Source organism: Bos grunniens, chromosome 29, assembly GCF_055505025.1.
Source record: "Bos grunniens cultivar Pamir isolate PY7600 chromosome 29, Bosgru_T2T1.0, whole genome shotgun sequence".
NCBI lineage: Eukaryota > Metazoa > Chordata > Mammalia > Artiodactyla > Bovidae > Bos > Bos grunniens.
In genome coordinates this window covers 12,984,183-12,999,654 of record NC_141193.1, presented here as the reverse complement: position 1 = coordinate 12,999,654, position 15,472 = coordinate 12,984,183, and the positions used below count along the sequence as shown (strand labels likewise).

Below are 15,472 nucleotides of genomic sequence, written 5' to 3'. Positions count from 1 at the left end.
ACAAGTAGCCATAACAGCTACTTGTTGCTACCCTGGAGATGTGAGAAACTGGAAAGAGGCCAAGAGCCTTTACGACTTTCTTTGCAGTATGATTTCAGGGAAGAAGTAGTTGACAAGGAAAGGCTGACTGGTAAGGCTGAGGAAGGGAGTAATCTGAGACAGTAATCATTAGCTCTTTTGTGAGTGCAGAAAACAAAAGCATCAGCTTAGTCAGAGTTCTGGGTCATGGTTCAGAAATAGATGTCATTTGGCTTGAATCAATATTTAGCCTTGGAGATGGCAGCCATAAGCTCTAAACAGATTTCCTTCTCCCCAGGTGGCAGAATAATTCATATTTGTTCCAGACTCAGGAACCCAGAAAGCCCTCTCAGGGCCACTTGCTCTTTGCAGGCACACATGCAATCTAGAAAGTGGAATTATCATCATGGTGCCCATTTTCCAGATGAGAAAACTGAGGTTAAGAGACTTGATCAAGGTCACACAGCTAAGCATGTGAAAAGCCAAGCACAAACCCAGGGTAACAGTCCTCAAATTGTGTGTTTTTGCTCCACGCCCACTGGGAGTGGTGGGTGGTGATCTGGAAGCAATGCATAGGCAGAAGCAAACAATATTCACATTTAAATTGAAGAAAGTAAGGAAAACAACTAGAACATTCAGCTATGACCTAAATCAAAGCCCTTATGATTATATAGTGGATATGAAAAATAGATTCAAGGGATTAGTTCTGGTAGCCTGAAGAACTATGGATGGAGGTTTGCAACATTGTATGGGAGGTAGTCATCAAAACCACCTCAAGAAAAACAAATGTGAGAAGGCAAAGTGGTTGCCTGAGGAGGCCTTATAAATAGCTGAGAACATAGGAGAAGTGAAAGGCAAAGGAGAAAGGGAAATATATAACCAATGGGATGCAGACTTCCAGAGAATATCAAGGAGAGATAAGAAAGCCTTCATAAGTAAATAGTGCAAGAATTAGAGGAAAAGAACAGAATTGTAAAGAGTATAAATCTCTTCAAGAGAAGTGGAGATACCAGAGGAACACTTCATGCAAAGATGGGCACAATAAAGGAGAGAAAAGTCAAAGACCTAACAGAAGCAGATGAGATTTAGAAGAGGTGGCAAGAATGCACATAAGAACTATACAAAACTGGTCATAATGACTGGGATAGGGATGATGCTGGAGTCATTTACATAAAGCCAGATATATTGGAATATGAAATCAAGTGGGCTTTAGGAAGCATAACTACAAGAAAAGCTAGGGAAGGTGAAGGAATTCCAGCTGAGCTGTTTAAAAATCCTAAAGAATGAGGTTGTCAAAGTGTTGCAGTCAATAGGTCAGTAAATTTGGAAAGCTCAGCAGTGGCCACAGTGCTGGGAAGGTCAGTTTTCATTCCAATTCAAACAAAAGGCAATTCCAAAGAATGTTCAACCTATCTTGCCATTGTGCTCATCTCAATTGGTAGCAAGATAATGCTCAAAATCGTTCAAGCTAAGTTTCAACAGTACATGAACTGAGAATTTCCAGATATACAAACTGGTTTGAGGAACCACAGATCAAATTGCCAACATCCATTGGATCATAGAGAAAGCAAGGGAATCCCAGAAAAACATTTCCATCTGCTTCACTGACTATGCTAAAGCCTTTCACCGTGTGGACCACAACAAACAGTGGAAAATTCTTCAGGAAATGGGAGTACCAGATCACCTTACCTTTCTCCTAACAAGTCTGTATGTAGGTCAAAAAGCATCAGTTAGCATCGGACATGGAACATCTGAAAGATTTAAAATGGGGAAAGCAGAATGACAAGGTATACATTGTCACTCTGGTTATTTAACCTATATGTAGGATACATCTTTCAATATGCTGGTCTGGATAAATCCCAAAGTGGAATCAAGATTTCTGGGAGAAGTATCAACATCCACAGATATGAAGATGACACTACCCTAATAAAAGAAAGCAAAAAAAAAAAAAAAAGCTAAAGAGCATCTCGATGAGGAGAGGAGATGAAAAAACTAGCTTAAACTCAACATTCAAAAAACTATTCACAAAAAGATACTCAATATTTATGGCATCCAGTCCCACCACTTCATGGCATATAGATGAGTGAGAAGTGGCAACAGTGGCAGATTTTATATTCTTGGGCTCCAAAATCACTATGGGCCTTGACGGCAGCCACAAAATTAAAGCACACTTGCTTCTTGGAAGGAAGAAAGGCTATGAAAATCCTGTCAAATGTATTAAAAAGCAGAGACTCACTTTGTTACAGAGGTCTGTAGAGTCAAAGCTATGGTTTTTCCAGTAATCAGGTAGATATGTGATATCTGGACCATAAGAAATGGTGAATGCCAAAGAACTGAGATTTTGAACTGCAGTGTTTGAGAAGATTCTTGAGAGTCCCTTATAAAACAAGATCAAACCAGTCAAACTGAAAGGAAATCAACCTGTGACCCCTGCTTTCTCAGCTAAGGCATCTACTGAGGGCCTCCAGGGGGAAAGAACAGATGCTTTCACTGCAAAAGTGCCTAACCATGGCAGCTTCAAGCGAACAATTTGTAGCCCCACCCATGGAGAAGCTCAGAAATGCTGAAGGCTCTGTGTACCCTAGGTCTCCTGATACATGTGTTGCATTCTCCCCAGCAGCATTGGAGGCCAAGGAATGGGCATTCTGCGCCCTGGAGGAGGGGGTGGCTCAGGTATCCACTGGGGCAAGTACTTACCAAGTAGGCCTTGAAAGGACAGAGCAGGCTTATGTGGCAGGGGCTGGTGACTGGGGTGTGGGAACAAGAGGGAACCAGCTCTGCATGAAGTACCACATCAAAACTCCCCTGGAGGAGAAGGCATTGATAAGATCATCTGAGATGGGATGAAAAGAATCTATTCCATTTCCCCTTATAATTCCTCTGAATGAGGAGGTGGTGCAGTTGGTGGGTCACCACAAACCCTTCCATGGCCTAGACTATCTCCCAGTCACTTTCATTAGCTTGCTGGGGCCCAGGAAACAGAAGCATCGGGAGTGGTGGGTGGTGATGTGGCAACCATGCTTAGGCAGAATCAAGCAGTATTCAGGCTTAAATTGAAGTCAGTAAGGAAAACCAGTAAACCATTAAGTTATGACCTAAATCAAATCCTTATGAATTTATAGAAGAGATGAAAAATGGATTCAAGGGATTAGGTCTGGAAGCCTGAATAACTATGGATGGAGATTTGTAACACTGTAAGGGAGGTGGTCACCAAAACCATCCCCAAGAAAAACAAATGCAAGAAGGAAAAGGGTTTGCCTGAGGAGGCCTTAAAAACAGCTGAGAAAATAAACGAAGTGAAAGGCAAAGGAGAAAGGTAAAGATATACTCAATGGAATGCAGACTTCCAGGAAATAGCAAGGGGATATAAGAAAGTCTTCATAAGAGAACACTGCAAGAATTAGAGGAATATAATAGAATTGTAAAGAGTATAGATTGCTTCAGGAAAATTGGAGCTACCAGAGGATCACTTCTTGCAAGGATGGGCACAATAAAGGATAGAAAAGTCAAAGACCTAACAGAAGCAGATGAGATTAAGAAGAGGTAGGAAGAATGCACAGAAGAACTGTAAAAAAATGTTCATAAAGACTGGGATAGTGATGATGTTTGGGTCACACATTTAAAGACAGCTATACTGGAGTATGACATCAAGTGGGTCTTAGGAAACATCACTACAAACAATGTTAGGAGAGGTGATGGAATTCCAGCTGAACTATTTAAAAATCCTGAAGAATGAGGCTGTAAAAGTGCTACATTCAACTTGTCTCCAAATTTAGAATACTCATCAGTGGCCACAGTGCTGGAAAAGGTCAGTTTTAATTCCAATCCAAAAGAAAGGCAATTCCAAAGAATGTTCATGCAATTGCACTCATCTCACTTGCTAGCAAGGTAAAGCTCAAAATCCTTCAAGCTAAGCTTCAACACTACTGAGAACTTCCAGGTGTGCAAACTGGTTTGAAGAACCAGAAATCAAATTGCTAACATCCATTGGATCATAGAGAAAGCAAGGGAATCCCAGAAACCATTACCTCTGCTTCACCGACTATGCTAAAGCCTTTCACTGTGTGGACCACAACAAACTGTGGGGAATTCTTAAGGAAATAGGAGTACCAGACCACCTTACGTGTCTGCTGAAAAGTCTGTAGGTAGGTCAAAAAGTGGCAGTTAGAATCAGACACAGAACAACTGAAAGATTTAAAACTGGGAAAGAAGCGTGACAAGGTGTACATTCTCACTCTGGTTATTTAACTTCTATATAGGATACATCATTCGATATGCTGGACTGCATAGTTCCCAAGCTGGAATAAAGATTGCTGGGAAAAATATCAACATCCACAGATATGAAGATGACACTGCCCTAGTGGCAGAAAGCAGAACTAAAGAGCCTCTTGATGAGGAGAGGAAATGCAAAAACTGTCTTAAAACTCAACATTCAAAAATCTATTCACAAAAATATACTCAACATTCATGGCATCCTATCCCACCACATCATGGCATATAGATGAGGGAAAAGTGGAAACAGTGGCAGATTTTATTTTCCTGGGCTCCAAAACCACTATGGACCTTGACTGCAGCCACAAAATTAAAACACACTTGCTCTTTGGAAGGAAGAAAGGCTATAAAAAACCTAAACAGTGTATTAAAGAGGAGGGACTCACTTTGCTACAGAGGTCTATAGTGTCAAAGCTATATTTCCAGTAATCATGTACAGATGTGAGATCTGGACCATAAGAAAGGGTGAATGCCAAAGAGTTGAGCTTTTGAACTGTGCTGCTTGAGAAGATTCTTGAGAGTCCCTTATAAAACAAGGAGATCATACCAGTCAATCTGAAAGGAAGTAAACCTGTGATCCCTGCTGACTCAGCTGAGGCATCTATTGAGGCCCTCCAGATGGGAAGAATGGATTCTTCCACTGCTGAAGTGCCTAACCATGGCAGCTCCATGCAAATAGTTTGTAGCTCCACCGCTGGAGGAAGCTCAGAAAGGCTGAAGGCTCTGTGTACCCTGGGTCCCCCAATACATGCTTTGCATTCTCCCCAGCAGCTTTGGAAGCCAAGGAAGGGGCATTCTGGAGCCTGGAGTAGTGGGATAGCTCAGGGATCCACTGGGTCCACCACTTACCAAGTAGGACTGGAAAGGACAGAGTAGGCATATGTGGCAGAGATCTGGTGACTGGGGTGTGGGAACAAGAGGGAACCAGCTCTGCATGGAGTACCTCACCCAAAATCCCCTGGAGGAGAAGCCCAGTGATGACATCATCTGAGATGGGATGAAGGGAGTCTATTTCATTACCCCTTATAATTCCTCTGATTGAAGAGGTGGTGGAGTTGGTGGGTCATCACAAACTCTTCCACTGCCTAGACCATTCCCAAGTCTCTATCCTTGGGGCTGCCTCTCCCCAGCTTCAGTCATGTAGTTGTGCAGGAAACTGATAAACATGTGTGCGGCTGGGTCAGGGCCAGAGACCATGTAAAGCCAGTCATAAGACCCCATGTTCCTGCCAAGATGGCTGATCTAAGGCTGTACATGTGATCTGAGGTGGGTCATTCAGAGAACACCCTTGAACTCTGATGTCTGCAATCTTCTTTCCTTACTAGGTGATGCTTTCAGGATTTAAAACCCTAGGGCAGATAGCTTGAACTCCCTCAAAAGGTGTAGAAGCCTTAAGGAAGAAAATTGCCACGCTAACACTATCAAAGTAGACTGAAGGGAAAGATCGAAGGTGAGAAAGTATTGATGACTTCTGATTTCTTGGGTCTAGTCACTTAGATCTTTGTATTTGCTCTGATTCTTGTATCCTGGATTCCCAGATCATTTCAACGAGTCTCCGTTTTCCTTGAAGCCAGTTGGAGTAGGGCTCCTCTCAATTTTGATTCAGACTTGGTTCTAGATCCTTCACTACCAGACACAAACAGAGTCAACCATTTGTTTCAGCACCATTAAGAGTGAAACCATTTATTCTTTATTGAGAATAGGGTGTAAAGTGAAAGTATAAGTGAAGTTGCTCAGTTATGCCCGACTCTTAGAAACCCCATGGACTGGAGCCCACCAGGCTCCTCTGTCCATGTGATTTTCCAGGCAAGAGTACTGGAGTGGGGTGCCATTGCCTTCTCCAGAGAATAGGGTGTACAGACCACCAAATACAGTTCACCAGCATCCTGGGCAGGAGTGCCCAAAGTGTGAGTGAGTGTGTGTTAGGAGTGGCCTTACTGATTCCTGAACCACTCCAAGCATTCACACTGCCTGTGCCAGGCCAATTCTGTCCTTTCTTCGATCAAAGACTGAGAAATACAGCCTCAGAAAGACGTCACCCAGGATCCACATCTCTGTAGATGAACTCTGTTGATGCCCTTTAAAGGCAGTAAAGCAGCGGCCTCTAGAATCCTGGGGGAGTCAGAGACACACACCAGTCAGCATGTCACCCTACCAGTGACTTCCCCCAAAATCCAGACCCAGCACAATTCTTTGCTTTATTTCCCTATTTTGGTAAGTATCAAGGGGTTTTCTCAGTAGCAGGGGATGTGAGAGTTCATCCAAAGCCAAATAGGGCCAAGACATGAGGTTGTCATGAGGAAGGGTGTGGTGAGTGGGGGACTGGAAGTTGGGGAAACAAAGGAATGAAAAACAACAAAGTCCTACTGTAGAGTGTAAGGAACTATATTCAATATTCAGTGATAAACCACATGAAAAAGAATAAGAAAAAAATATATATTTTTTATGTGTATACTGAGTCACATTGTTGTGTGGCAGAACTTAACACAACACTGAAGATTAGCCACACTTCAATATAAATTTTTAGAAAAGAACAAGTGTGTCCATAGTTCCCCTCACTCCCTGTTTCTTTTCTTCTGACTCCTGCTCCTTGTTTTCTCTGCAAAGAATGCTTCTTCTCCTCCTGCATCCCCACAATCCATACTTTATTTAAAAACTTTTTTTGTATTGGAGTATAGCTGATTAACAATATTCTGAGTTTCAGGTGGACAGTAAAGGGACTCAACCATATGTATCCAGGTATCCTGGTCCCAAGGACACCCCTCCTATCCAGGCTGTCATATAACTGAGCGGAGTTCCCTGTGCTAAAAGTAACTCCTTGTTGGTTATCCATCTTAAATAGAGCAGTTCCCACAACACATTCTTGAAGACTTAACTCAGGAACTCTGAGAAGCCTCCTTCGTCCCACAGTCACCCTCTGGACACTCCAGGCTTGGTTGGGTAATGTACTCTGGTTCCCCATCCCCACTGGTCAGTCCGTAGCCCTCATCACCCCTAGTAAGTCCCCAGTGCCCCAGTGCACATCACCTTGAGATGACATTTGCATGGAATCCAGTGCAGTTTTGCCTAGAACCTAGCAACCCTCCATATGGCTCAATGAGTTTGTGGTTTTAGAATTACTGAAATTTCCTCTGTTCCTCAAAGCCTTCTTTGAGCCCATCAGCCAGCTCTGAACACTTTCAGGGAGCTAACATGAAGCCTCCACCCTGTGCTGGGGCTTAGCAGTCACTGTGCTCCCTTTATTCACTTTAGTATCCAACCTCCCTACAGAGGGGTCTGGCATTTCAACTAACAAAGGAGGCACCTGGCTGGAGCAAGGGGAAGATGCAGCTGAGAACAAGGCTGACCATGTAATTTATCATCCAAACCAGGAAAAGTTTGAGAAGGGGACAGAGACTGTTAACTTATTCTGGGACATCACACTGGGACTGTCCCCAGCCATTCTCCTTGTAACATGGCCTATTTCAGGGACTGCTAGAGCTGAATTTCATGTTCATGCACCTACAGGTTCAGATTGAATTGAAGCTCTTTGAGGACTGAGGACCTTAGTGTTCCCCTCTCCTTGTGACTCCCACCATGTCATAAGGTGTGGCATCTCCATATTTATTTCAGGAAGATCAGTGTCGCACACAGCCCTTACTTCTCAAGTGATTGGTTTTGTGGGAGGCACTGGCCCAGCCACAGGGCTCAGCAGCATCTGCAATGGTGTGACATGACTTCCAGAGGGCACCCTCCTCCCAGAGCAGCCCAAGGGTTCCTGCAAGCTCCAGTTTGAGAACCAACCCTCAGTATTGTCCCCTCACCTTGAGGATGTAGGCTTGACCTGGCACTCGGTAGTTGTTGCTTTTGATGGTGAAGATAATAGAGGGTAGGCTATTGACCGCAGAACATGAAACGTAGTGCTGTTAGAGAGAGAGGGAGAGAGGTTGGCCCTGGAAATCCTTGTTGTGTGTGGAGACTGGGAGTGACCCTGGGGCATGACCCTTCACCTCAGAACCCTGTGGCGTGGCACCGATGAGCTTCCAGATGTTATTGACCAGTGTACTTGGGCCTACGATACATGATGACCCCGTGTCCACAAGGGCCTTGCAGCCGCCAGAGCAAGCAATAACCTTTCTTTTCATGGAGATGCTGAGAGACAATGGAAGAAAGCGGGCATCAAGGTCATTCTGAGTGTACCCAGAGTTGCCCCCTTCCCAACTGTTTCATAAACAGCCCTTCATCTGTTGCCCTCTTTTCATCTACTCTCGACACAGCACCTTTCTTGACATCCTCGAATGCAGTACTTGAATACACCAGGATCTTTTGTACCTTGACACAAGCTGGTCTTCCTTCCTAGAAGACTCCACTCCTCTTTGACTAGCAAATTTCTTCTCATCTTCCAGATTCCACCTTAATTGTATTGTTTTCAGGAAGCCTTTCCCCCGGTGTTTATCAGTCTCCTGTCTTGGTCACTCTCTGTAGACCCTTCCTCATGTCTGCTGCTGCTGCTGCTGCTGCTAACTCACTTCACTCATGTCCAACTCTGTGGGACCTCATAGAATGCAGCCCACCAGGCTCCACAGTCCCTGGGGTTTTCCAGACAAAGTACTGGAGTGGGTTGCCATTGCCTTCTCCTCCTCAGGTATAGCATGTACCAAAGTCAAAATTCACTATGTGGGCAAGTCATTTCGTGTACATCTGCCTTCTTAGATGTGAGGGCGAGTTTTATTCTCCTTGGCCTCCTAAAGTGCCTGGCACACAGTGGACTCCCAATGATTGTCTGTTCAATGAGTGAATGAAGACTGAGAAAATAATAAGAAACATGCACAGAGCTGTATCTGATGGGGAACAAATATTGGGTCACACATGGAGTGAAGATGGAGATTCACAGGGGCAGCAGATTCTCATAGTAGGGGGAGAGAGGGGCTCCTTTGGGAGAGGGTGTCTCCCAGCACTGCTCCTACAACCAGCTCAGACCTTGAGACCTTGGCCAGGAAATACATGACTACCCCACAGAAACTCCAATGAATAGGTCAGCTTTTGTCTGAGGGCATCACACAGAATCCTATCAATTATGCCTCTTGTCCTCAGGTCACTCCTGGATCCCATCTTCCTGATTCTCTGTTATAGCACCTGTCCCACTGTGTGCCGAAGAATGTGGGGTGTCCTTTTTATTAGTTGGTTTCACATCTTAAGACTGCAGCCAAGCTCTCTCTACTGCTGGGTAGCTGCTTCCTAAGAAGACCGGGTTTCCCCATCTTCTCAGGACTGTCCCTGAGAACTTCCTATGTTCTAGGTAGCCCTGGACAGTCGGTCATCTTATCATAACTCTCTTCAGGCTGGTGAAATTCCCCCTGATCCTCTGTTCACCACACTGTAGAGTCCTCTAACCATGCTCCCCATCTCAAAGAGTGGTGGGTGCAGCCCTCTCCCAGCTGCACAGACCTCTCTGGACCCTTTTAGGACCCTTGTCAGAGCCTTGCTTGGAAGGCCTGGGGATTATGAACCCATAGGTTGTTTGTGTATCTATGTGCTTCTGTGTTTATTTGTATGTGTGTTTCTGTGTGTCTCTGTGTGTGCTTGTGTGTCGCTGACTAGCTATGCATGTTTTTATGGGTCTCTGTGTAGGTTTATATGTATCTGCTTGTGTGTTTCCATGTGTCTGTGTGTCTGTCTGTGTCATTAAAGGTGGTGTATATGTCTGTGTGACTGTGTGTCTGAGAATGTATTTGTGTGTGTCTGCCTGTGTCCATGTACAGTAGTGGGTGCATCACTTGGGCTGTCCCTCAGAGGGAGAGGTTTACCGGTCCATGTGTACACTCCAGTCGCCTGCTTTCATCAATGGTATCCAGTTGAGCTCTCCCTTGTAGTAGCGGTGGTCCGCCCCACCAAACATCACCACACTGCCCTCCCGCTCATCTCTGTAGAGAGAAGAGGGGTGGGGGGAATCCTTGGAGGACAGTAGCAATGGCACTGTCTGAGAACTGTGCTTGTCCACCCATCAATGCCCTAATAAGGTCCCCATGTACAGATGCAGAAATAGCATCTAGGAGAGATTGAGATCCAGACTGAGGTCTGTTACTGGCTAGTGAGTGGCACAGAGGAGGTTAGAAGCTGAATCACTTGGCTGGGCTCCACCCGCTATGTCTTCTGAAGATGCCCTGGACCTCCAGTGACCTGAGTGCTCAGACACCTTCAGAGGGCATAGTGCTGAAGTGTTTTGGTTTCCCATTGTCCACCTTGTCATTTTTCAGGAAAATCAAGGCCTGGGGTTTCTAAGGGTGTGGGTTCAGTTCACCCAGAGTTGGCTCCACTGGCCTGTGACCTCTACTGTCCAAAGGGCCCCACACTCAGAAGGGACCCCATCTCTGCTCTCCCTGTCCTGAAATGCCTAATATTTCTTGAACAAGGTGTCCCACACTTTTGTGTCCCACACTTTCATTTCTCACTGGCTCCTACAAATTGGGTAGCTGGTTCTGGGCTCCCAGTGGAATGCTAATGAGGAAGGAAAGACATCCACCATCCTTCTCCTTCCTTCCTAATCAAATTCATAAGCAAATCCTAATGCCTTTTCCTTCAACTTGTTTTCTTTTGCCTTCCTTTATCCTTCCTCCTCACTCACCCACCGTAGACCATGTTACTGGTCTTGAGCCCAGGAGTAGGGTTGTGTTCCAATAAAATTTTATATATAAAACCAAGGGTGAAGCCAGTTGGGCCCTGGGGCCATAGTTATCCTGGGTTAAATTATCTCTCAGGGTACTTCTTTATCAAGTGTTCTATAATTTCTGTGCACCTGAAAGCATCTTACAGCTAATTTGGAGAAAGGGATTGTCCATGTCAGACTTACTTGCTCAAGTAGAAGGCAAAAACAGGTTCAGAAATGGCACCTTCATTCTTCAGCTTGTAAAAGATGGGGATGGCTCCAGAGGGGGATATGTTGGTATAGCTCAAGCCCAAGACGCCATCAAATCTCATGCCCTCAAACCCAGATTCTTCTAGGCATAGACCGAACTGCTGATCAGTACTTACAAGGTCCCCAATCTGTGGGAGAGAAGAGTATTCCCATTTACAGATATGTGAAGTGGGGCTAGGACTGGGCTGTGGTGCATTGCTATTAGATACTCAGAGAAGAACTGAGGCTGGGCTATGTCTTCGGTGGCCCACAGATGGTTAGATCAAGCTGGGAGGAGAATTTGGGTTCCATTTCAGAGAGGCTGTGTATTTTAAAACATCTGCCCCTCTGAAAAACACCACCTAGGTGAGTCAAATTGGCCTCGTGGCTTATGTCCAGGTGGGGCAACCAAGAGTCAGGCCAGGTGACATAGGTGCCACCTTAGGGAAAAAACAATCAAGAGCAAGATAGCCTTCTCTTTGGCATCACTGTGACCTAATGACAGGAATGGACTGAATTCTCTGTAATGTACTGAGGATTCTGCATCTGTCCAACACAATCTTGCTTGCAGGGTTCTATGAAATTACTGTCTGGGGAATTCACTTTTTGGGATATGTGTATATTTCTGTGAGTGTGTATGAGAGAGCAACAGAGAGAGGGGAACTACTCAAGTATTTTGGGGGAGGCAGGCCATAGGTTTATTAGATTCTCAATGGTCGTCTAGAGTGAGAACTCATTTATCAGGCCCCTTGACTTCTCAGGCCTCCAGTTTCCCACTATGGATACCTGAAGCCCTTGACTGCCCCCAAGGTCCACAGATCAGTTTTATTCTGTCCCCAAACATCCCACAGAAACTTCAGTCCTGAAAAGCCAGCCTAACTTTACCACTTACCACATGTGTGCCCTCAGCAAGGCCCTTGCTGTCTGCACCTCAGTTTCCACATATGTCTCATGAGCTAATCAGAGTAACTGCTGTGTGGGGTTGTTGAAGGATTAAACCAGTTATCACCTGAAAGTGCCTGGAACATTTGGTGAATATAAAAGTGGGTGCTTTTATCCCTTCTTCTAGCTCCCAGAAAAATGAACCTTGAACTGCTCATGGGCAGAGGAGCTGCAAGTCCACACCTCAAGCCACTCTCTGGGTTAGCTAATTTGTTTGTTTGTGTGTCACCACAGACACTGCCTCCCCAGAGACATGAACCTGCGGATAAGATGGTCAATATCTATGGGAGTTAGGCTAGGAAGGGTCCTGCCAGATGGTCCTGCATCTGTTTTTCAAGCAGTGGTCACTCCATAGCCAGTCCTGACTCAGCATTTGTAACACTGTTACCCGAACTGTGTCATGAACAACAAGTGCTTCAATTCTCCCAGATCCATAGGTGATGCTGAAGGTCCTCCTGCTAAGCCGGAAGGTAGAAGACTCAAGATGTCTGAACCTATTGTGTTTAGCTGCAGACACAAGAGATGAGTGTCATCAGGTGCCAAGGGTGGAAGTAGGGTGGCAGGGCAAGTGAAGGATGGTCTGGGTAGGGGGTGTCTGTACTTACAACAGGTTGAGCTGTTGCAAAAGATGGAGGGCACCCACAACTCAGATGAGCCTGTGTCAAAGATAACCTGGAATTCCTGAGGGGGTGTCCCAACGGTGATGTTACCCACATAGAAAAACTACAGGGAGAAGGATAGAGTGAGTTAGTGCAGAACTGGCTACCCTCTATTCCCAAACTGATGCCTCCCTCTGGGTGTCACATATCTCTTGAAATCACTTTCTAACCACAGAGCAGCTCACAGACTTTGGTCACAGATGTATCTGCATTTGATACATTTTTCCTGTGCTACATTGTATGCAGGATATTGATTCTATGATCAACGTTGAAATGGCACCTCCTGCATGGGAAGCCCAGAGGCATATCCACTGGGCCTCCAGGATTGCTGGACACCCAGGGAAGTCCTGGTGCCTTCATTTGAGAAGCTCTGTCTTCTCTTCAAACCCAGCCTTAGCACCCGCTTCTCCAGGAGGTCCTTCTTGATCAACCCCAGCCACTCCCTCTAAACTCAGACCACATCCAATCAACAGCACACAGTTGACCCTCTAATTTGACATGTGTTTGCTCTTTGCCTATCTCTCAGGCTAGTATGGGAATTTTTAAAGATATCTTGAAGGAAAAAATAAGCCCTTTTTCTAATCTAAAAACAGGAACCACAGTGATTCTTATGGCCATACTCAGAATACAGGTTCAGTAACTTTTTACTGCTGTGTAAAAAGTTACTGAACCTGTGGCATCTGTGGATGCCACATCTGTGGCAACTGAATTCCTCTACCTGGGGACTCACAATTGCTTTGCAGTTGGTTCTACTTTTTGATCAGTGATGGTTCACTCTTTATCTATAACTGAGTGGCTCACTTAGTTCAGAAGGAACAATCGCCCTCAAACTAATGACACATCTTTGACACATAAATGGATGTTTACCTGCCACCTGGTAATTGCGAAGCCAATCAAAGACCAACAGTTGAGGATGAGAGTGCCCTCTCCTATGGGTGGGGTCCCTGTTTTCCAGTGTATCTGCCTCATGCAGGAACCCCAACCCCAACATCCCACCTGGCACCTCCAGATGAGCCCCAGTGCTAGGCTAGAGCACCAGGGGGCGCTGTGGAGCACCATGCTCCCAAAATACTCACATCCCTGATGTTTCTCAGCGGGTGAATAGTTAGATTTGAGCCACGAAAAGAAATCTGGGACAGTCTGTAAGCATGCTCCTTCACGAAATTGTTCAGCATGTTTTTTCCACTGAGGGTTTTTGTCATGGTCTTCACTCTCCTTAGAGGTATTCTTTCACCGAGCATTTGACAAAGAAAACAAAGAAGATGCTACAATTAGCTGTCAGTTTTAAGGTATAATTGTCATTGTTATGGCCCTGTGTATTTTCTAGTAATTTTTTTTAGGCACATTATTATCAGAATTTTATGCATATACCATGGCAAAGACATAGATTTGAATACAGGTTCTGTTCTGCAATCTTGGGTAAGCCATATGACCGTGTGGTGTCTCAGCCTCCCCTTCGGTAAAATGGTGGAATGTAACAATACAAACCCTCCAAATAAAATATCTTGGGGATAAGTTAAGTGATGGTTATAAGATACCTGATAAATAGGAAGTCTCAACAATGACAGCCATTAGCATTGCTGTTGCCATCTCACTCATTCCTTCTCATAGAACCTCAAGGAAGGAGGTAGAAGGGGGACTTTTATCCTCTTTTACAAGGGAGCAATTTGAAATGCAAGAGGTTTCTGAGTTGACTGTGTTCACACTGCTTGTCTGATATAAAACAGGGTAAAACTGTGTATCTTTCTCCAAGTTAAAAGAGAAGAGAGAGTTGAAAGAAGAATCCAAGATATAGGGAACAAGTAAGGGAAATTCAGAGGCTTGAGAAGGAAGTAAGAGTCAAATGAAAAATTAAAAGAAAACCACACAAGGAAAAATACCCTCACAGTGACTTCCAAAGAGATGGAGAGATAAATGACAGTGATACAGAGATGCAGACATAGACATATACACACTGCTGTAGACCAGGAAAAAAGAGGACATGTTGATTAAATGTAGAAAAGTGCTATCCCACAGAACCACATCAACATCTGCATAGACTATGCACTGAACAGTTGCAAGGAGTTGCATTTTCAATAGGTCATGACATGACTGGACCCCAAGATTTGTGCAACCCAAATCTACACCAAGACCTTGGGATCCACAGTTCCTATAGCAAGTTACTTATCAATAAGTGAGAGTTGAACTTTAAGACTCTTAGGGAAATATTCCATTCCCTTCTAAACCTGATGGCTGGAAGAATAACCAGATGAAAAGAAAAATCCGAGAAAGGAATATGATGTGACTTACAGTCCCCATACTTACTTGACTATGCACTCTGAGAAGGCCACCAGCCCGAGGAGCACAAGCCACTTCATGTTTCTTTCCTGGCTCCAAGTACTCAGGGAAGTTTGGGTTCTTAGCATGTAGTGGCGACCAGGACCCCCTAGTTATATATCCTCTGACTTACCCTAGTTTTCCCTTTTAGGCCACTAAAAGATCTGAGAAAAACACAAAGGTCTTGATAAAATCTTTACCTTCATCCGTGTCCTTGGTAAGTGGCCTTTGAAGCTTTTCAGAATACAGAGAATTGAAGTGTAATCTCTTCTTTGAAGCTTTGCTGGAAAATCAAACTGATCTGCATGTACACCTAAGAAGACAGAAAACCTTGCCTACTTGGAGAAAAAACTGCTAAGAACATCATGAAAATGGATACTAGGGGCCATGC

The 15,472-nt window shown here is 44.6% G+C and overlaps 1 protein-coding gene across 2 annotated transcripts; it reads right to left on the bottom strand.

Annotated features, from left to right (window-relative positions):
* Nucleotides 1-5,942: 5,942 nt before the first annotated feature.
* Nucleotides 5,943-15,170, bottom strand: LOC147342129 (pregnancy-associated glycoprotein 1-like). Of its 2 annotated transcripts, none has more exons than XM_086382937.1 (9): nt 15,070-15,170; nt 13,842-13,992; nt 12,712-12,829; nt 12,495-12,613; nt 11,120-11,313; nt 10,077-10,193; nt 8,280-8,421; nt 8,094-8,192; nt 5,943-6,402 (listed from the first exon to the last, which is right to left on the bottom strand). In XM_086382937.1, exons 1-9 carry the CDS (start codon nt 15,168-15,170, stop codon nt 6,253-6,255), a joined length of 1,191 nt encoding a protein of 396 aa, XP_086239063.1. In that variant the 3' UTR covers nt 5,943-6,252. The 2 variants fall into 2 exon arrangements, with proteins under 2 accessions (XP_086239063.1, XP_086239064.1); XM_086382938.1 differs by having other exon boundaries at nt 10,077-10,191; nt 11,124-11,313; nt 15,070-15,122.
* Nucleotides 15,171-15,472: the final 302 nt, after the last annotated feature.